The 22,947-nt window shown below is 39.5% G+C and overlaps 1 protein-coding gene across 2 annotated transcripts; it reads left to right on the forward strand.

The window, feature by feature from the left end:
• The first annotated feature begins 723 nt into the window (after positions 1-723).
• LOC146562109 (golgin subfamily A member 7-like) lies at positions 724-20,895 on the forward strand. 2 transcript variants are annotated; one of them, XM_085293583.1, is made up of 6 exons: positions 724-807; positions 3,029-3,154; positions 7,541-7,693; positions 11,611-11,712; positions 14,065-14,117; positions 18,814-20,895. In XM_085293583.1, the coding sequence occupies exons 1-5, from the start codon at positions 799-801 to the stop codon at positions 14,104-14,106; spliced, it is 432 nt and encodes a 143-aa protein (XP_085149709.1). In that variant the 5' UTR covers positions 724-798; the 3' UTR covers positions 14,107-14,117; positions 18,814-20,895. The 2 variants fall into 2 exon arrangements, with proteins under 2 accessions (XP_085149709.1, XP_085149710.1); XM_085293584.1 differs by having other exon boundaries at positions 18,817-20,895.
• The last annotated feature ends 2,052 nt before the right edge of the window (positions 20,896-22,947 follow it).

The following is a 22,947-nucleotide window of genomic DNA, read 5'->3' on the forward strand; positions in this document are numbered from 1 at the left end:
TCTAATTCCTAATGGGAGCTACACAACACCACTATCTTTGTTGTTGCAATTCTTCCATAGATTTCAGTTCAGAATTTTTTGAGTGGCACATCATATACTAAAAAATAATCATCACTCTTTAGTTGGCTGAGGAGGTTAAGCCAGTTAAATAGTGTTATGCTCGGATTCTGTAACAGAGGTCAGTGTGAGTTTATTGAATCTACAGAATAGATGTGTCTGTGAAGGTTCTCATTCATCCAGGTCATCGTAGTGTAAGGAGCTTGACCTCAGTAAATCACATGATAAGGCTAGGTTTCACAGTGTGTTCACCCAAAACCTTGGCTGATTGGGACCCAGACCCATTTTCACACCTTGGCTCGTGTAGGTGGAGGATCAATAGCGGGTTGCGGACACTCCCATAGGGCTTAAAATCTGGGACTCTCCACCAATTGCTCTTAGAACTGAAGAAGCTTCTCAGATGAGAGGTGAACGTCTTCAGACGCTTTTCTTTCCAAGCTCCTTAGACTACAGAATAGATGGTTTTGAATACCAACATATGTTAAAATAAAAGGAATACATTTGCTGAAAGGGTATTAAATAGCTAAGATACGATAAGAGAGTGGAAAATCAATAGTTTGTTTGTCACATAACAAGTTATTTACAACTACAAAGACTTTTATTTGAATATACATCCTTTCAGGGTGGCCTCCTCGATAACGTCCTGCTATATACTCCGGTACAATAGGTGGCGGTATAAACCTGGCTCATAGGCTAGTCGTCCACGAGTGAAACCAAAGAAGAAATAAGGCAGTATTCATCATGGCAGAGGTAAGTTAACTGTGATTTAAACCCTCATTTTTACATGTCTGCGGTGTGATAATAGTTTATTGCTGTTGAGTTGCCCGGGAGTGTGTTTAACGAAGAAACAAAGGGAACGTGGACCGGTGTTAACCTGCCAGCTCACTGGCTGGAAGCTAAGTTGTCTGGCCAGTGTTTACCTCTACTAGCGCCTCTCCTAACAAGCTAGCAGTAGATCGACGCACATATCCAGAAACTGCGTAATTTAACCAAGCAGAGCTGTGCGTATAAACTAAAGATAAAGCTGGCTGGGTTTGATTTGCTTATATGTGCTAAATGATACACAGTTTCTCAGAGAATGGTGATAATGTCAAGATGATGACACGATTGTGCTGCCATAATCCAGCAGTAAACCAGCACTGAGTAGTCCAAAGAAGGAAGACATGCCCTAACATGGAAAGGAAACATTTTCAGCAAACACTTAACATGTGTTCGTAACATGTTTGGTATAAGTAGCTTATGGTAATGAAAGGGCACATAACCACGTACTGTTGAGGCCATAAATACTGGGAGAGTTGTCATATATTCTTCCGGCTCTGAGTTTCAGGACAGCAAATACTTCGGCATCAGGTATCTGCTGATTTCTTCATTTTTAGGAAGACACCGGGAACGGTTCTTTTATGTGAAAGGCAGGATTATTACACTTTGGTATCTGCTGTTGTCTGCAACACAGATGAGTGGTCAGTCTGGTTGTACTTTTCAGATCTGCTTGAAGTACCTTAATGATGCGTAGATGGTGTTATTGTGAAAAACAGAGCAGGAATGTGGGCACGTTCAGATCACCCTGACCCAAGCACACATTCATGGCAACATCAGGCTCGGCATTCTTATCTAATTTGTAAAATAAAATAAAACAAAACAAAACAAATAAATGACAATGGGACCGGGATAAATACAGCGAAAAAATAAAGATAGGTTTACGTTATTTATTTAGTTTAGTCAGTTTGAGTCCTTCCCAAGTCTCACAGTTCATGAACTTCCTCAAACACACTGTCATGGGGGGAGTGGAGCCGAGTAAAAGCCAAGAACTGTTAAATTTAATTTAATGAGAGCGACAGAGAGAGAGAAAGAAGCTGATGAGGACTAAGAGAGTTACTGTTAACACACGGTAATTAGTGGATAATAGCTAACATAATGGTTGTGACTTCAGTATAAGAAATAAAAATCAGCAGTCGTGAGGACAACAGACATTAGCTTGATGGACCCACCCCACCACACACACACACACACACACACACACACACACACACACACACACACACACACACACACACACAATCGAATATAAAAGTTTTACAGTCAATTGTAACTTTACTTCTGTTATCAGATTAATTGTTCACAGCTTTGGATAGAGGCAATAATGAAAACATTTTATAGAAGATATTGAATTTGTATTGCTGCTGTAATTAATACAAAAAGCAAACATAAGAAATCCATTAACAATCCAGTTAATGACTAGTTTTGCCTGTAAAATGAATAAACAAAACAGCTGGCTTGCTCAACTCTAAAAAGCTTAAACAGTTTAATGGCTGCTAAAAACGCCACATGAAAAATGTTAAAATCTATCAAAAATGTTTTGAAGTTTCGCTGGATTCACATCCGCAAAGAAGACTATTACAAAGCAATGGTTCTGTCCTGACATTTGTATGGAATCATTCTGGAGACGATGTCTTATCCGTGTTATTGGTTTTGAACATACCACAGCAAAATTAAATAAAGCTCGACCCACGACTGTTGACGCTTGGAAAATCTTCTCATCCAGAGTTATCTCCTGGAAGAGGCAATAATTGGTTTTAACTTTGTGTTTTTGTGTCTTTTCTTTGCTGTCCCTATGCCTTGTTTGCTAATGTTTGCTTTGCTACTGCAGTTTACAGTTGTGCTGTATATGTCTGTACCCCCCTCCCCCCCCCCCCCCCCCCCCCCAAACCCCGTTTTAAATCAATAAAATGTTGATCACAAAAAAAAATGTTTTGAAATCACTGAAAACTCTAAATTTGTGCCTAAAAATATTCAGAATGTGTCACAGGTACAAATGAGCTCCTTAACTGTTTATTATTATTATTTTATTTTACAGGCTGCATATCAGTTGTACAGTTTATGGATTTCTGCACTTCTAAACTAAACCTGGCTGCTGTGTATTAGGTGTATTGTAGTGTGGCCATATTTCAATGGTTACCTTGTCTTTCCACAGACTCACAGCTTGCAGGACATGAGGCAGCAGGCTGCCATCACTGCCAAAGTCTTCATTCAGAGAGATTACTCCAGTGGCACCATGTGCCAGTTCCAGACCAAGTTCCCCTCTGAGCTGGAGAACAGGGTAGGTCTTGCTACTCCACAGTGTTTCTAAACATGACTTCAGCTGCTTAAACGGATGACTTATGTTTCCACGACCTGTGCATATTATCCATACTGGGGAGTGTAGAAGCACTATTTTGTCACTAGCAACAAAAGAACACAGCTGGGTGTGAACATGGAGCCAAAACATGGAACAGCAGGATCGTCAACAGCAGCCTGCTGGATTTTGTCCTTATGCGACCTAGTGGAGGTGGGCTAAAAGGAGGAGTAGGCTGCAGAGACTGAATAGGAACAGGCTGCACACCACATTAAAGCCGGTGGCAGCACCAACAGTTCAGAGTTTGCAGGACAGAGAGCTGCACTTTTAAAAATGGTCGTACCACATGAAAAGAGCAGTTTCACATCACTTAAATCGCTCGCTGGTGGTTTATTGGCACTTCCCTCTGGACTGGGTGGTCTACCATGTTTTTCCTGTAGGATTCAGTTTTCTCTCTCACACACACACACAGATACACACTCAGACACAGAACAGCTGGACAAAGTAAAGAATGGATTTCCTCTGGGAAGTATATGCTTAAGTCCCCATCATAAAAAAGATTTTCTCGTATATATTTTTAATGATCTACTGTAATTCCAGTTTATGAAATATGGAGTATAAAACCAAACCATTAAGTGGCAATAATTTTTGGACATTAATTTATGCCATTCTTTGAAGATGTTTGCTTTAATAAAGCCTTATATTCTTTGAGGCTAGTTTATTGCTCCAGTGCCTGATTTCTGCCATAGTTACCCTTGTTTTGTGCAAGTTAGCTCTAAACTTTTCCTTATTGCAAGCAGTTGTCATAGACTGGGATTTACTATTTGCATTAAGTAATAAAGAAAGATTTGTTTGTGTAGCACCTTTTAAAACTACAAAAAACAGAAAGTTGGCTGACTTGACTCCCAGGGTGACGTTTCTGCTATATGGGATCCTCATTTTTTTGGCTGTGGTGCACATTATTATTCTTGCCAACTGTGAAGTCAGCATAGGCCCCATAACCGTTTGTACTGGTGGTTGAGTGATGATGGACTTGCAGCATTCTTCTTTTGAATGATCAGTGTACCTGTTTGGTGAAAAAACGAATAGATGGATTTGAAAGCAGAGCAATCACCAAGTTTACTTCTAAACTGAAAGTCAAAGGGGTTTAAATTTACAACTTCCTCTGCTTGGTATCAACTGCATCTGGTCGAACTAAATGAATTCTAGGTATTTCTAAACAACATCGAGGAAGTCACATCTGGCTAGCCATCGCACAATTGACCTCCAGTGACCGTGATGAATAAATATTCAAATGTTTCTCCTTAGTTTTTAAGTTTATTATTCTGATGTTTCTGATGTTTTATTTATATGCATATACTCATGTGTTTATCACTGTTTGTACTGTTATGGAACCTCTACTGATTGAACTGCTGCCTGTCATGCCAGAAGACTCTTGCAAAACAGATTTTAAATCTCAAGAGTCCCATTTTTCTGGTGAAGTAAATATCATTTTAAGAAAAAGCAAATGGCACATCGAAAGTCCAGTGTGAGAAAGTTTGCCAGTCAGATCAATGGGAGGAATGGGAAACAATACAGCTGGCGATGGTGGGCTCAGAAGATGTGGGTGTTTTGCGTGTAGCGTGTTGGGTGTCACTGTGCCAAAATTGGGCACAGTCTCTTTTAAAACCTTTTCTTTTACCTCTGTGAGGTCTGACAGACTACATGTTGTTCCCCAATCCATCCTGCCTCCTTGCAAATTATCTATCAGTTACACAGGCAACATTACTGAGTTTTGCTTTGCCGTTATTGTTGTGTACAGCTTAACAGCAGAAAGAAAACTGAGCAGAACTGTGCTCATTTCGGTCAACCTAAGAGAACTAAAGGGACTGTCATGCAAGACCCCCAAAATTCCAACTCATTAGTCTTTCTGTTGGGATATCGTGAGTTCTCCCAAATGAAGATGTACAAGTAGTGTGCAAAGTCCTCGAGCCACCGTTCATTTCTTTATATTTTATTTTGCAAGAAAATCTGGCTCCTTAGATTGTTTTAAAAATTGGTTTTGAGCAATAGTTCTCCAGGACTTCTGAAAGCATTTCAATGTTTTTCTTTGGACACTGACTGCTTTTTAGCTCATTTTCAGTCAAGTCTTCGTACCTGATCATTTTTAGAGGGACATTTTTTGTTAAACTGCTCAACGCTGACCTTTGAATCATTCATGTGTAAAAAAAGACAACTAACTTGAGGGTGCCTTGAGGAATTTGGATAAAATAGACGTGTCAGCCCTAAAAAGATGAAAAGTATCTGAAAGTCATGTCCTTAAGAAAAATAAGAAAAATCATCAGGTACCTGACACAGGACCTGAGAGATGCATCTGGTCCTTCAGCTGATCCAGCTATTGTTCACTGAAGCCTCCTCAGAAATGGTCTCAGTGGAAGAATGACAGTCAAGAAGCGTCCTTAGGGAAGCCAAACGGGGTCCTGAAGATTACATTTAAAAAGTATGTTAAAGCTTGTGTAATAGGGTGATGAAGAATAAAGGTGGGCATACCAAATATTGACTTTCAAGCTGTATACAGTTATACAGATTTTCCGTGCATGTTTGCACGTTTCAATAAATCGCTGCAACTATTTCCCCTTTTTGTAGCAAAATATGAAGAAATGACAGCTTGGCTCAAGACTTTAGCACAGAACTGTAGGTTTTCATCCATCATGATGGATGATGATCATGAATAGATGTACTTACTCTGTTTATTGGATTTAAACATGCTGGAGGCTGGGTTACCTAAACAGTGGTCATTAGAGTCAAACCTTGAGATTGTGTTTGTGGATTTGAGATTTTTGACGTAAGCAAGCAAGACCATCGAATCTTTGATCGGAGTGTAGCAGTCAAGCAGTCTTTTTTTTTTTTTTTTTTCCATTTCCATCTTCTCAGGTCTCTTTTCTGTCTGAATGCTTGTTGAAACTAGTGCCGACGAACTGGGAAAGCACTCGGACTTCTAAATGCATTTGGCAGCTTGCTTGCCAAACCATTCAAAGGGTTTTTCATTAATTGACTCTTCCTTCCTCTCTTCCTTAATTGGATTTGTAAACCCCGTTCACCGTTGTGCTCTCATCTAACATCTCAAGAACAGTGATGGGCACATCACACGTAATGGAAAGATGGGCATTCAGAGAAGTGGGGTTTTAGTTGCAGCCTCTGAATTGGTGAATTTAAAGAGAAACAGAGGCTCTCAGGGTTTTTTCTTACATAGAGAAATCTTTTGGCACTCCCCAAAAAAACATGCAAACCTATTCTTGTAGCCCAGCCAGCATAAAATCCAGAGCTTGTAAACAGCCAGTCCAACAAATGACAGATGTTGAAAAGCCTCCCTGGTGAGAAAATTGTAAATGTGATGGTTGGAAAGGAGGACTCTGAAACTGAACTTTATAATTTGTAAATGCAGTTCTTACAGTACATTTTTACCATGTAACTCATGTTTACTCCTGTCAGTGATGGGTTTTTTTTCTTTGCTGAAGATGGAACACAGCTCAGTGTGTTTCATCACGTAGGGCTTGTGTGTAATGTCTTTACTAATGGACAGAATAACCAGAGAAATGCATAGTTTTCAACAGAGTCATTGCAGGCAGGCTGACAGCACTTACTGCAGTGTATAGTCGCCACCGACCCCTGGCTCTGGTTGGTGAGTAACAAACACCTCTAAGACTGCTAATATCTTGGCGCCTTTTGTTGGATACTTCAGACAGAGGGAAAGAAAAACTTGGAGGGTTTTCAGAGGTTCAGGAGGCCCTTGGCTGGTTTCTAGTCTAGTCTGGTCGGAAGCACCATCATTTCCCCTTAGTATCACAGAAGCTTCTTGGATACTAGCATGCGACTAGTGTCAACACCCCAGTGAAAAAAGGCCTGTGAAACCAGCAATTCACCACACTCTGACAGCTTTCCCTTTGGTAAGCATACATTCAATGAATTCTCAGTATTCTTGTATCCCAAAGGCTGTCTAAAGGATACCAAAATGCGGCGGTGTCTTTATCTTACTTTGTGCCACTGGAGAAGGAGAAATATTCCAGAACTGCGTGTGTCCTGCTTTCACCGCGTTTGTCCCGTCTGTTATTAAGTGGAAACATTTATGGAGCACACGGCCAAGGTATCCGAGTCATTTCAGGAGGTGTTTACAAATGCAGGAAGGAAGCCCAGTATTCCCTTGATATATGACTGGTCCAAGAAAATTCAGCTCCTCATTTATCTAGAAATGGAAAGAATGGAAGAAAATGATCTGGTGCTAAGGAGATTTTGTTTCCACTCAGATATCCTAAACACACTCACACTACTAATCAAATTTACGCCTGGCTCTGGGCCTCGATTTTAACCCTCTTGTCTTTCCTCGTATTTCAGATCGACAAACAGCAGTTTGAGGAAACGGTGAGGGCGCTGAACAACATGTACGCTGAGGCCGAGAAACTGGGTAGCCAGTCATATATTGAAGGCTGTCTGGCCTGCCTCACAGCGTACACCGTCTTCCTGTGTATGGAGACGCACTATGAGAAGGTAGGATTTCTTTGAATATAATGGTACTGAATACGTCAAAACTGAGTTTTGAAGCACCATGACAAATAGGCTTGTGAAGATGTTTTGTAACTCGATGTTCTTTGGAGTTTTAATAAATATGGGTTTTTATAAATCCTTTGTGTTTTTATTTGGAAAATCCTTTATTGTGAAACATGAAAACATTTAACATAAGAGTGATGGGAATAAATTATTTAGCAAAAAAAAATAAATGGTGTATACAAAAACTGTTTACATGTATTGAGTTTTCAACATTGAAATTTAATCTACGCATAAAAATGTCTTGATGCATCCTCAATCATCCAGGTAAGTAAATCTCCAAAAGTTGATTTTGTTCATCTGGACGTAGAGTTTTCAGTGGGAGAAACGTTTCATCACTCATCCAAGTGACTGCTTCAGTCTCAGCAGACTGCAGGTTTCCCCAATCTTATAGGTTATAGGGTATAGGTTTCCCCAGCCCATTGTTCCTTCAGTGGGCTGGTTTCAGTCATTATGCAAATGTACTGTTTATAATGTACTGTCCAGATGAACGCAATCAACTTTTGGAGATACGCATAAAAATGTACAGGTGTTTTGGCTATGCCTCCTTTAAAGCATAAGTGAGGATTTTTATGATACTAATAAATCCTGATTTAAAATATTATATATGGCTTCTTTTTTTTTTTTTCAATCAATTTTCAATCAACAGTCTTATACAAAAATTGTCGTTAAAATAAGTTGTACTGTGTAAATTTGTTCAAATGTTGGCTGGCTGGGTCTAATGGTGCTTGGATGATTTAAAAGTAATTTCGACAGTGTTTAAAGTATCTGCCTTCGGTCCCCGCCTGGTGTTTAAATAGCTGCCAAGATGCAATGCACGTAGAAGAAATATAAAGAAATTCAAATTGTTAGAAGTACTCCATGTTGGATAAAACAAGGAAAGGGAGCTGCAGGGATCGTGTGTGTCTGTGTCTTGTCACATTAGAGAAAGCAGTTCTTCTGTTTCCCCAACTCTGATGTGTTGGAATGGAAAAAGTGATGCAGCCACAGAAAATTCATAATCTGGAAGGATTATTCTATCAACATGAAGCTTTTTGAATTTTCTCATTAAAAAGTTGTCTTCAGCTAATTTAAATGTGGAATTTGACCCGCCTGTTTTCCAGTAAAAACTTGTGGAAGATTTCCTCTTGTGTTGGGAGCATCTTCATTGGTTTGCAGTAATGGACTGCAGGGCCTTTTTATTTGGAATTAAACTGCTCGGAGGGTTGATCAGTGATGGGTCTCAGTGAAGTGGGTGAGTAAAGTTGAGTATTTACAGAAAGGTATTTTACTATAATCAAAACTTGTTTTTAAAAAAAGAATAAAGACATAAAGGGAAAAAAAGTCTGACTCAAAAAATGATTGGCTTCACAACACTTAGCAGCTGTAGATCTAAAGTGGACTCCTTTGTAAGCACCCCTATGGAAGCAGAAGTCAAGAAACTGAGAGTTTCTGAGTATTTAGAAGTTCTTTTCTTCAGTGATTCTGGTAAGAACTGCTGCGTACTCTATAGGCCAGTATGAGCCCACATATCCACACAGATGTTTCTGCAAAGCCCTGCTGTGTGTGTAATTTGTCTTGTCATGTTGTTGTCGACACCTCCTCTTCCAAGCTCCTGTGACAGCAGAGTGAGGTTCCACCTCCAACGCTGCTGGAAAGATGAAGTATGCCTGAATTGTTTGAATCAAAAACCTCTCATCCTCTAAAATCATTGGGAATATATGAAGATACAATTTGTCATATTCAAAAGTGCATTCAGGTTTTGTTCAGGCTCTTATAAAACAGATACGTTTCTTCAAAGTTTTCATTGATCATGTAAAAATGAAAGCCAGCTATCAAAGATTTTTTTGATGCCAGCTTAGAGGAAAACTTCTGAGAAATAGAACAGTATCAGATTTAAACATATCGAATAACTTCAAAACAGTTCGAAACTTTTGGATACAGAAAGTAGGGATGGGTATTGATAAGATTTTCACGATTCCGATTCCATTTTCGATTCTGTTTAACAATTCGATTCTTTATCGATTCTATGTTTTTTATTTTATTTTATTTTTTTTAAGGTCGATTAGCTTAGAACTTTGTTTTATATCTCTTTGAACAAGATAGAAATTTAGGAGTAACATGGCCTTACAAACCCAACAGTGAGATCTTAAGAGATCCACAGCCCCTTCAATGGGGGTGTCACAGGGTCCCCAGGGAAAAAAATTGTAAATGTAAAATAATAAAATAAATATTCTTCTGTAGCAATAACAAAGTATAACATAAACTGTTCTGTAGCAATTACACAAGAATATCCAGTAATGTCCCTGCCTACAATTAAACACATTCACTTACCGAAAATCGGGGCATCTGCTGTGGCAAATGGGTGCAAGCCTTTGACCACAAACTTAGTCACTGCTCGGAGACATTCGTCTATCCTGGCCTGAAAGGAGACGCTACCGGTAGACTGCAGCGAGAACTGCCAGCATCTGAGCCAGCCAGACTCTGTCTGTCTGTCTCATCATGGTCACCTAAATGCACAGTAATGGCAGGTTTTGTAATAAGGCAGATCGCGCTAACATAATATGCAATGTTAGTTGATTATTTACCTGCCGCATTAACGGGAGAGGACGTGCAAACGTTACCGCTGCTGCTGGGTTGAGATTCACGAGTCCGGAGCGGAATTAAAAACACGACATTCATTTTAAGGTTATCGCGTGTTTTGTGAGCAAATGCTTTTGCATATTCGTAGTGTTTCCTCCCTTAAATGAAATATCCACTTTCCAAGTATTGCAAATTTTCCTGTCGTCATTCGTTCTTGTAAAGTATAACCAAACTTTTGAGCGTTTGAGCCGCCATGTTTCCTGCCACCACACTAATCTACTAGTGACCACAGGATTTGTGAAAAGGTTTTCAGTGCAGCCAAGTATAAACTCATTTGCTACCAATTTCAAGCTATTGACATCAATCAGCTCTCTGCAACTACTTGCCAACAAGTCACATTTTTCCCTGGCAACAGGTTATCACTGTGGGGTCACTTACAATCTTTGGACCTGCATGACTAAGGCTTAGTCAGTTTCACAGCAACTGTGAGAAACATCCCGCGACCACTTTCAACCAGCTGATGAATAGTCATTTTCCCCTCGTGAATGGTGGTTGCCAGGTAGTCGCCAACTTGTCTCAGGCCCCTGTAACTGAGGCCTAACCACAACCTTGTGTAAATTTTACCTGATGATGGAGTACTGACTCAGTGTAGCATCAGCTCTCAGCCCAGCATGAAAGAAAGCAGTAGAGCTGCCCAGAGAGTTTTTCTTTAAACTCATCAAACCAAAGTAGAATGGCCAGTTCAGGTGCAAAGCCAATGTGTACTACTGTAAAACAAGAGTGACCACTACACTGAATGCTAGACACAGAACATTATATTTTCTTGCATTTGTTTGATGCACATAGAATGGAGTTTGTTTAAAGGTTTCTATCACTATTTGAAATTTAAGAGTGAATAAAGAGGAGAGCACATATTGTGTTATTCAGTCCAGACTTACAGACATCAACAACTGTGTACTGTATTAGGTGCTCATAGACATGTTTTGGTCCAAAAGTAAGGTTGGATATTCAGTCCAGTTCAGGCCTGAACGCAGTAAGACTAAAGCCAAACTTTGAGGCTTTACCTTGGCCTCCAAGTGTTCCTCTCAGTTTATTCTAGCACTTGTAGTCACAATAATAGTTGCCTCAAGGCACTTATGTTTAATGCAAGTAGCTGCATACTAACATTCTACTTACTTAGCACCCAGTACGCTTGGTATTACATGCAGACCTTGACAGGATCTCTTATTTGGCTACCGATTTTCAGTCTGTAGTTGCTTTGAGTATTAAAGTGCTTTCTCTTTTCTCTTTTTTTTTAGGTTTTGAAGAAAATTGCTAAGTACATTCAGGAACAGAATGACAAGATCTATGCACCGCGAGGCCTACTGCTCACTGACCCCATCGAGAGAGGCCTGCGGGTCGTATCCTATAATTTTGTGTCAATACAAACAGAACAAATCGAGCATTTTTCAGTTCTTTTCTTTCTAATTAGAGCACACAGTAGATGAAAAAGAGGAACCTTATACTCAGATTGCTAACAAACAAAATCAAAACACAGTTAAGGCTAAATGGCACTATGTTTTTACAAGAAAAGTAGTCTTGTGCAAGAATGAGGATGTACGGGAAAGGGGAATTGCAGTGAATAGTTTGGCGAACTTTAACTTGTTAAACATACACTGAGATCATGAAATGTGAATGTAATCGGACCACATCTTAAGCAGAACAAGGAGCTTTCACAATGACCTAATAGATGTAGTGATTTACAGGCCTTCCACCCCCACTAACTGCTGGATGAAAATGGAAAGCAGCAGTCACAGGCAACTTACAGGAAATCCAGCACTGTGTAGGGATAACCTGTAAAAACACCAGATAAAAGTTAGTATGTAATCTATAGCATCTGTGCACCAACATCCTGCCTGTCTTAGCGTATGCATGTGTTGGGTGACTCAACATCCCAATTAATTGCAACTGGGCAGCAATAGGAGATTAGGGATAACAAAATATGACCAAAATCGTTACCAGCTGAGCTTTGTTCCCAGTCCTGCTTATGATTTTGTAGTTTTGACAGTGATCTGGATTTTTTCGCCAGCACTGTCAAGAGCTGCGCTGACTTTGGCACGCGAACACTGGGAGATTGACAGGAATGCCTCACCTTTAACATTTGAGCCGTTGAAACCTGATCGTATTTGTAACTGTCTAGTACGTCTGCTTCATTTTACCATCTGGACTCTGAAAATGTACCGTTTTCCTCTAGTAGCAAGGGGTTGAGAGTTGCTGTGACTGTTGACAGTGGTTTGCTGCCACCACAACTGCACCCTTGAAAAATCAAAAGCTACTGCTATCCAGACCCCCTACTTTTTTATAACACAGGAACACAACACTATGAGAACTGCTGGTGTTAAAATAACATGAAGTTAAAGTGTCGTCCGATGGGGATTGATGTCAGGCTACTATGTGCTACTGGGATGGCTGTAATTAGCCATGATGTCAATTTATCAATTGTCTTGAATTCTGCTTTTCCGACAGTTTATCTGTTCCACCCTTCACGTATACGCTTCAGCCACAACATTTAAACAGTCGAAGTAAATAAATAACATTTGTTCTGATATGCAGTGTTGCGCTTTTGAACCCTTGGGTCACAGCATTTATGTGGGTGTTGCTTTGACAAGTACCACCCACATTAGCATTGTTCCAGACCAAGCAAACTCTTTAATGACAGCTTTCCTCAGCAGGACAGCGCTACATTCACATACAAGAGTCTCCAAACTTCCCACATCCCAATCTGAGGAAGCATTACAGTGATGTGCCTTACTAAGCACGATCCACTGAGGTCACACATTAACACTTCAGGCTCAGAGGATCGGTTGTTAAAATCACTGACGACAGTCAGTGGTCGGTACTACGTTAATGAGAAGTGCCCATTAACAAAATAAAGCAAAAAATCTCAGAAGATGCCTACAAATACATTTTTGTTTAAATCTCAACTAGCAGGGTGTTTGACTCCTTTAGCAAGGCCATGCTGTACTGACATTTTCAGTGCTAATCTGACACTGATGAAACTGACATAGTAAAAATACTACGCTGTCTACTGAAAGTTTTTAGAGTGAGTTTGTAATTATTACTTACTTAAATGCTTTGGTTTTGAGCACTCATTTAAAATTGGCTTTCATTCAACAAGGAAAAACAACACAAGAAAGAAACTGTGTCCAAGGGCTTTGACTACATTTGTTATGAAAGATTTAACAGTCTTTATTAAACTGGAGTTAGGATGGATAATTAAACGAAATGGTTAGTAAACCCTTTGATATTTTCTGTTTCTGCATAAGACAAAAGAACATGAAAGATTCATGAGATTTTCCTAAAGATAGGAAAAGACAACTTAATTTAAAAAAAGAAGAAAAGAAATGTCTGTGTCCTTGAAACATCTCTGTGCCGCTCCTCTTTTCCTGCTGGCTGGCATAAGTAATGTTTTCCATTCCATAGCCTTTGACCCTGACATTATTAAACAGTCCAAAATGCTGGGTAAGAAGTTGAGATGGAAAATCTCACTGATGAACTTGCCAGTGTGATAGAGGTAGCTACAGTCAAAACTTGTACCTTTTAGTTGACACAAAAACATGGAAAGACGGAAAAAAAACAAGAGCATTGATAAACAGTTTTTATTTCGTGTGTGTGTGTGTGTGTGTGTGTGTGTGTGTGTGTGTGAATTAAAATTTGAATTCGATGTATCCACACTTGCTTCAGCTGCATTTCCTTGACAGAGTCCCATCAAGGTTGAAATCACCATCTTTGAAGACAGAAGCCTGACGAGATAAAAGCTAACATGGTGAGTCTCATAATTAGAAATTTCACACATAAAGAGGACTTTGGTCCTGTTACAGATTTAATGATGCTCTGGGTTTACAGCATGCTGATACATTTCCCAGCTATGAAACCCAAAGGGTTGGAGTCAAAGAGCAGTAATGAAAGGGACTTCTCTCCCCATATGTGCTATAGTTCTCATGCAGAATGCTTGTGCTGTTAAAAAAAAAAAATCCCACATCAAAGTGTAATGTGAGTAATATCAGCGCCATGAGAGCAGTTTCATAAAGCTTCTAATGGAGAATTCTGCTTATTTTATGACTTCAGGTTTTGTCATATATTTACTGAGGGATTTATGTGCTCACTGTCCAGAGCACATGCATGAGCCAAACCCCGCCACTGAACCAGAAAAGAGAAAACGTGCCCTTTCAGCACCAAAGCAATCTCCTTGCTGTTACATTTCCTTAACTCAGTGTAATCAAACAATTATCACATTCTACTTAAAATGGCCAATTTCCTTGTTTACTTTTCTGGCCAATGGGTTCCTACCACATTTGTGTCTGGAGAAAGTGGGCGAGGGCTGTTAGGCTTCAGTTCGAGAGCAGACTTTTGATCTGCTGAAAATAAGCTTGAAAACTAATTAGAAAGCAAAACTTACAGCTGTAATATGATGGGAAAAACCCCTAAAACAAAACAGACTAATATGGAGTGCTATATTGTCATAAACTCACTTTATTTATTGACTCAAAGTCAAAAATGACCTTTGCTGCTATTCTTGATGTTGTCATCTATGCCAAATAAACCCGTTCAAAAAGGCCTTTTTCAGGGAACACAAAATGGGTTTATTTTAAAGCTGTTCTGCAGCAGTGCAGGTTGATCAAGCCTTGAAAGTTGGTGCTACTTTGAGGATTTGGACTTTAAAAGATTTGGAATATATTTTGTTCTATAAATGGATTCCATGATTTCTTTTTTTTAACTCCAACTGCTTATTTGTACTATGCTTTCATTTCAGAGTCCAACAAGATATTAAACTGCATAATATTCAATAAAAAAGTGGAAAAATTGGGGTTTTCTACATAAAACTTTTAACTGGTAAGGGAGCTCAGTAAAATATAGAAAAGTGAAGAGCTCAATAAATCAGTCCAATACTTAAATGTAATAAAGTAAGAAGCTTAGCAGACAATTAAATGCCGACACCAAACATTGTGTCACTGTATGGAACAAGGTGACATGACAAGATCAGAAGTGGATCCTTGATGTAAGGATTATATGTTTTAAGAAATTAACTGTCCACCCCCATCTGCTTCTGCTGGAGGTTTCTTCCTGTTAAAAGGCAGTTTTTCCTTCCCACTGTTGCCAAGTGTTTGCTCATAGGTTTTTGCTACATAAATAAAATTAAAATTTTGCCGCATGGCAAAGTAGGCAGTAGTTAAAATCCACCGATTCTGTGTATTTTGAGAAACAGGACCTCTTTAATGGATCGTGTTACTATAAGAATATAATGAAAGCTATCAGATGTTAAAGACAGACTTGGGCATTTATTTAATTAAAATCAATAACTAGAGTTCCTAAAAGGTTTTTCTAGCTTGCCTTTAATTTATTTTCATGTAATTGATTTATTTATTTTTTGTGTGTACCTCATAATAAGTAGGTATGGAAACCTTTCCTGGTCCTTTACTTCACTGGGAGTAAATCACTGTTATGTTTAGCTGCACTTTAAAGCATTGCTGTTGTTTTCAGTCAGCGGCACTCCACACTGACTGTAAATTTATGGCTTAGTATGACAACTACTCATTCACTTTGTTTTAGTAATGTTGAGACAGTCAACAGAATGAGCACTTTGCTGCTTCTGTTGTAGATTTTCTGAGTTTACACCTGAAAATGGCCAGCTCAAATAGACATGGATAGACATCATCAGCAGGTTTTCTTGTTTGTTGGCAACAATCAAATGGTGCAGTGTTTAAAAACCAAGCTCAGATTACTCATACACGACACACAATGTCCTGCATTACATCTTTAAGCTTGTCCTTTGATTTTATTACACTGGAAATGAAACCTAATGAGAACCAAGTGTTAGAGGAAGCTACTAATAATCCACTGCTTAAAATATGATGGCGTGTCAGTGATTTGCAAGATATTTTTCAAGGAAATCTGTTCCAGCAAATGAAATTTTCTCCTCATTTATCCAGTTGTAAAATTAGTTTCATTAAGAGCACTCTCAGCAGCAATCATTCCACTGCACTGATTTTTCTACCCAACAGCTCACCTTATATTCTTAATGCTAAGACCCTTTGACACAGTGCACTATGATCATCAACCACAGATGGCTTTTGGATATCTGCCGGTCTTCCCCACTGGCAGACGCCCTAAGAGCTCATCCCATAAATAGTTTCTTTCTTTCTTACAGTAAATCCTTTCTTTTTTTTCCCCTCATGTGTGGAGAGATGAATAAGACAGGGAAGCTCATTGAGGGATATGTTGGGTTCAAATCATACTGAAAAGTACTTTGTATAGAGTTTGGACTGGACCCAGTCCTGCACTGATGCATAGACATTACCATGAGGATGAGTATGACATACAAAGTAAATGTTTTACCAGGAAAATGTTGCACTTGGCAGTATTTGAGATACCATAGACCCCTCTGGATGGATAAACTATTGCATTAATACAGCAGTGATGCATACAGGGATTAATCTTCTCATCTGAAATTCCAGTGAGTGCCTCCATACATATACATGTCCTGTTAAGGAATGTAAACCCAGGATTTTTATAAGTAGCTGTTGATAGAAAAGTGCATTGGAGCTTTGCCAGTGTCAAAGACGGAAACCACAGGCAGCAAGCAGACTAGCGGATGGATTTTCTCTGTGTGTTCTCAGAGGTTTTAAGCCTCTTCATTCTGCAGTTTCCTTCTACTGTGTCCTCCAGGCTTATATCGGTCTCATTTAGTCATATTGGCCAGTGAATTTTCACAGTATTTATCTTCATCTACTGCATGAAACTTCCTCACCTTTACTATGTGAATATCCGTCCATCTATCCATCCATCCTCTTCTGCTGATTAGTAAGGTTGCGGGGAGGCTAGAACCTATCCCAGCTACCATTGGGCGAGAGGCAGGATACACCCTGCACAGGTCGCCAGTCTGAACATCCATCGTTTAAAAAAACTAAACTAAACTTAAATAAAAGTCATGTGATCTGTTGCATTTGTGATAACTAAGAATTATCACCTGAATCTGATGTAGTATCGTAAAAAGTTCATTATTTGTGATATAAATGAGCCACTGAAAACAAACAGGTGTTGTCTGTTTATCCAGGAGAACAGCAGGACTCATCAACTCTATAGGCATACTTATAAGAAATGACACAAGGGGAAATCGTCTTTTGTATTATGTTAAAACAGATGAACTGAACAAAACTAGCAAAGGATACAACTCTACCAGCATCTGAATAATGTCTGGCTTTATAGCTACCTAGGTTTCCATAACTTGAGTTGCTAACTCTGACACTTCATGCTAGGCAAGTAATGTACGCCAGACTTATGAGACAGGCACAGGTGATAAAGTTAGAAGATGGCTGAAACTCATAAATGATGCCTCTGTTTGTTACACATAATCCTTTGATTTATTGTAACACTGGAAAAATTACAGATTAAAACAGATTTAAGTGCTGGATTCTGCTAGAAATGAAAGTATAAGTAAACAATTATAGTCTTACACATTTTTAAACTTATTATTCAAAACTTAAAAATGAAAAATGTATCAAGAACACCAGACCCTTCTTTTCCCGGCCCTATTTTCTATCCTAATTGTAGTGGATTTTTAGCTGCTGTGAGCCTCCCGGTGAAGGTCTGAGCAGCATGATGGATCGGCCTCCAGTGGGATGAGTTCACTGTAGAAAAACAGGCTTGGCGTGCACAGCTGCTGACTCCTGAGTATCCATTCAGAGGCAGGTGGTGCCAAGTCGGTGTCCTGGCAACTCATCCAGGAGACGTTCTGCTCCTGATAAGGTTTCGCTTGGCTCTGTGTACGAACAGCACAGCACGTCAGCAAACCTGTAAATTAGTCTGCACACATGAGAGTATTTAATGTCAGCGGAGAACATTTTGGACAAGGTGAGAACAAGAATGGTATCCATCATTAGATCTCCTCATTGTCTGAAATTGGAGGCTTTTTTTCTCTCCTGCCAAGAAATTTATTTACAAGCTGAAGGAAAATATCATTTTGACTCGCGTGTCACTTCCTGAGTTTCTGCAGCTCATGTGAATCATCCTGAGAACATTTCCTGAACAGCAGCACGCTACATTATGTTTATACCTGCTTTATACGTCACTAACAGAACCGCACCTGTGTCTGACACCATATACTTTTATATAACCAAAGACATTTTTGTTTATATGACATACATATTCACCACAGCAACAATGTGATGCTTTTTAACCTTATGAAAGCAGCCTGGAAGACCTTCTGTGACTACAGAAGTGAAAAAGAGCCAGACTAACTTGACTTCAACCTTTGACTTTCAGTTTTTACGTTAATATCCATCCACTCATGTTCCCAAATGACATGAGGCTAAGTTATTCGCTGCTCACACCGCAGCAGTGAATCTGGCCTGGAGCTACACCACACCCATACACTGTATCTATTTTTTAAACATAACCCAGAAGAATTGACATAATGCTCAGTCAGTGTGTCATGTGATTAACTGATGTCACTGTTTCTGCAGCAGCTGTTGGGCTGCGCGGAGCTGCAGGGTCTACAGCATTCCGTCAGCGGAGCACACCTCCCCCGAGGAATTCCGAGGCCTGGAACCTTAATACTGCGTCTCTACAATCTGTCATCACTGTCATATGCATGTTCCATTCACATGACTAGGTTTGAGATGTTGTGCCTCACAGGTTTTAGCATTATTTCTTGCCTTTCTGTCACCATTGATGAGGCCGGTATCAAAGTGTTATATGCTTGTATTCAGCTGACACCCGTGTCCTCCTAAAAGAAAATTACCTTCCCATTCAGCTAAAATGCATTATTAATCTGGTTTCATGGGAAGTGTTGTTTTTTGTTTTGTTTTGTTTTTTACTTTTGTCCTTGTTTAGGCGCTAAACTACTATGTCTACTGAAGAAGTAGCTCAGGATCTGAAATATGAAGCAAATTCAGATGTGCCTTAAATCTGCACTCTAACGGCCTGCAGGGGGCGACTCCTCTGGCTGCAAAAATAAACCTGACTTTAAGGAATACAAAGGAGAGACGAGCCTGCTGCTCACTTGTTTTAAACACTTTCTTGACGAATCACGCCAAATATTAAATAATGCAATCTGATTTTTATTTTGTAATTGAATTTTAGTCCCATTTTGGGTCAAAGAAGATGACGTTATTCTTTATGCTGCAGCTACCTTGTGTTTGCTACCATGAGAGCGTGGAGTGAGCTCAGTTTCCTGTCAGTAAAAATTCATGGGCCCTCAAACTGGACAGTACAGTGGCCACTGTTTTCCATCTTTAACCAGTTTTGGCCCATCTGGTCACCTAAGATGGAAAGCAAGACTAGTACCCACATATATGTGAACATGAGTGTTTGTTTCCCTTGAACCACAGTAGAATGCAGTTTAGTTGTATGGAAAGAACATTTTTAGGAGTACATGCGTTTAGCTGGACTAAAAGGATTTATATCTTGGAGAGATTCAGAATTTATTAACATTCTTTAAGCCATTATATTTTGGACGATAAATATTTTTAATGATATTTGTGGGGACTCTGACCTTTTATATATGCCTGTCCTTTTTAGAAGGTCCTTTTTAAACAATAAAGCTGACAAACAGGGTAACTCATTTTTATGACGCTCTATGGAACAGCCACGCTGTAAGGAAGGCAGTTGTTATCAGTGCCGCATCCTTGAGCTCCCTCTTTGCTTGCTTTATTTTTGCTGGTGCAGTTTTTTGGGTGCATGGTATTTTAATCAGCATGTTTCCCCATCAGTTTTCAGGTTATAATTTCCAGCTCTTGACATTCTAGTCAGTCCCAGATTAAAATTTTACTGTATGTCTCATGGTTGATTTAAGAGATTCTTTTGTGTGTGAAACAAAACTTGTGCCTGCTCGGTATTTAAGCATGTCATACTGTAAATGCACCTCCTCGAATCATGGTTCATTTTCTTTGAAGACTATACATAATGTTTGGTGACTACTTTTTATTTTTTGACTCGCATTCAATAAGTGTATACTTTAATCATATCTTGTGAGCTTGCCTTTGACTGAAGTATTAAAAGTGCTCTTGTTAGTTGACCTTGAATGTTTTCTGTGAGAATCTCCAGGTATTAGACAGTAACTACATCTCAGTCCTGCTAATCTGTAAAGTTCTTCAGAGACCTTAATGTCGCTGTGCCAGTTTCTGGTGTGACCGGGCCTCATCGTGAAGACCGTGTGACTTGTTTTGTTCACTTTCTGCTTACACACTGAAATCTAACACTACGATTCTTACTCTGAGGGGAACCTCAGTGCTGTTTCTGTTAACAAACCTTACCAAAGGTTGAACAGCATGTACAGTTGGTTGTGTTTCTCTTGTGAATGTAGTCTGACAGAAGCATCTTGTAAAAAAAGTGTATGTACAAGTAATGACCTTTGAATGCCATCAGTAACAAAGATTTTTAATTTTTGTAAATAAATGTTTCTTTAATTTTTTTTAGTTAGTCATTTATTTATCGTATACATAATTAAAACGCAACTCAACTAATTTAACTTTTCTCAGTTGAAATCAAGATCCTAAATTAACCTTGAAATTGTACGCTTACAAATAAATCCTGTAAATATTTTACACCATGCTTTCTTCTGTGGTTATTTGGCTTATTTTGGGTATTTTTTTTCTCTTACCCATATAGCATGTGGCCTGCTCAACACACTGAGCTAAAGCACCTCCCGTTATTTGGGAAGTGCTTTAGCTTATTTGATTTGAATTTATAAGAGGAGTATTTAGGTCACTTAAGAGTTTAAAAAAAAAAAAAAAGCAACAAAGGGCTGAAAAATGAATCCAGGACAAAAATGGCCCTTTCTCTATTGACCACATGAAGGTGTCTCCAGAAGTGAGTCAAACCATTTTTTGGAAAGTTTAGCTCAATTTCACTAGCCCACCCAGACCTGTGGTATCAAGAACACACTTAAATTGGACCCGTCTGACAAAAACATCTCAAAAAGCAACACATTTTGCTACGATCTAAAGAAATTCAGAAACAAAATCTTTCAATATCTCAGCCTGGAAAGGGTTATGAAGCCATCTCGAAGGACTCCAGTGAACCATGGTGATTAATCTTTCACAAGTGAACGAAAATACTCCAGAGACACAACAACTCATCCAAGAGGTCACAAAAGAACCCAGAACAAGATGTAAAGAATTACCTCAATGAAGGTCAGAGTTTTTTTTAAATGAATTAGAAAGAGAGTGAGCAGAAATTCCATCCATGGGAGAGTTCCAAGGTGAAAGCTACTGTTGGCCAAAAGAAGACTAAGGCTCGGCTCATTAATAATAAAACAAAACAAAACATGGCCACGGTTTCCATAGCTGAACGGCTACATCCAAGCCTCACATCACCAAGCAAAGTGTTGCATGCAGTGGTTTAAACAATGCCACCACCGGACTCTAGAGCACTGAGGTGTGTTCTCTGGAGTCTGGCAATTTGAATGAGTCTATGAGAACCTTCACAGACTATGTTTGTAACCAGAAGGCCAGTACTTGTGACAATTGTAAAGAATGGTGGAGGGAGGATTATGGTTTTGGCTTGTTTTTCAGGAGTTAGGCTCAGGGCCTTAGTTCCAGTGAAAGGAACTCTTAACGTTACAGCATCCAAAAACATTTTGGACAATTGGCTGTCTGTATCTATGTGTTAGCGACAGACCGGTGACCTGTCCAGGGTGTACCCTGCCTCTTGCCCTAAAGACAGCTGGGATAGGCTCTGGCGACCCTGAATTGTATAAGTGGAAGAGAAGGGATGGAGGTTGTTTGTTGTTGCGTAAATATCCAAATGAATACTGGTTTATACAAGGGATGTCACTTTGTTGCCTTTACAGTGCATCTCCGTGTTTAAAAATCCCGTGTGTGTGTGTGTGTGTGTGTGTGTGTGCCAGGAGAATAAAACCTGATTGGCTTCCCTTCAGGAAGCTGGGTGGTGTCTGGTCCTCTTTCTGTGTGATTGAACTGCTCCTCACTTTAAGGTCCAGCATAATAGACTACCCAAACAGAGAAATGTCTGGCTTCACTCTAGGATCTATAGCTAATGTCCTACAACAGAGAAAGATGTCCAAATATTAAGACTGCATAAAGAGTTGGGGCAGCTTATACTGCCTTGCTTCTAAATAACTGTGCCTATGACAGATGTAATTCATTGGGTTTGTGGTTTATTGGATGTTTTCTGGCAGAAACTTCATAATTGGGCTTTACTGTAAACATCTCCACCCCCTTTCTGCCTGTGGGTGATGGGCTAAGATCTGTCTGTGGCAGATGGGGAAACAGGATTGTTTGGTATGTCGATGCACCATCCTGATTTGATTTATTGAAACAAGCTTTGGCTACTTCTTCCCACAGTGCAGAAACATTAAAACGTGTTGGTTAGCAGAAGTGGACACAGAAAATGACCTGTAGGTATCTCATATGGGCAGGGCTTGTCACTCTGTCCTAGGCTTCCTGCCAGTACTCCTTCAGCAGACAAAAACACACCTGGACACAGACACTGACTGTAAATCATTTCTACCGCTTCTTCTGCAGATAAATGCTGCAATGTGGGCTTTACTCCACATGAGGTCAGTGTTGTACTACTGCACAGGCTTTGGTTAAACAGTGCCTGGTGCAGTATTTAAACTGACCCCTACACTACAG

Source organism: Mchenga conophoros, linkage group LG12 (assembly GCF_057382185.1).
Source record: "Mchenga conophoros isolate Kocher_MC1m ecotype Shallow Benthic linkage group LG12, M_conophoros_male_GT1.1, whole genome shotgun sequence".
Lineage (NCBI taxonomy): Eukaryota > Metazoa > Chordata > Actinopteri > Cichliformes > Cichlidae > Mchenga > Mchenga conophoros.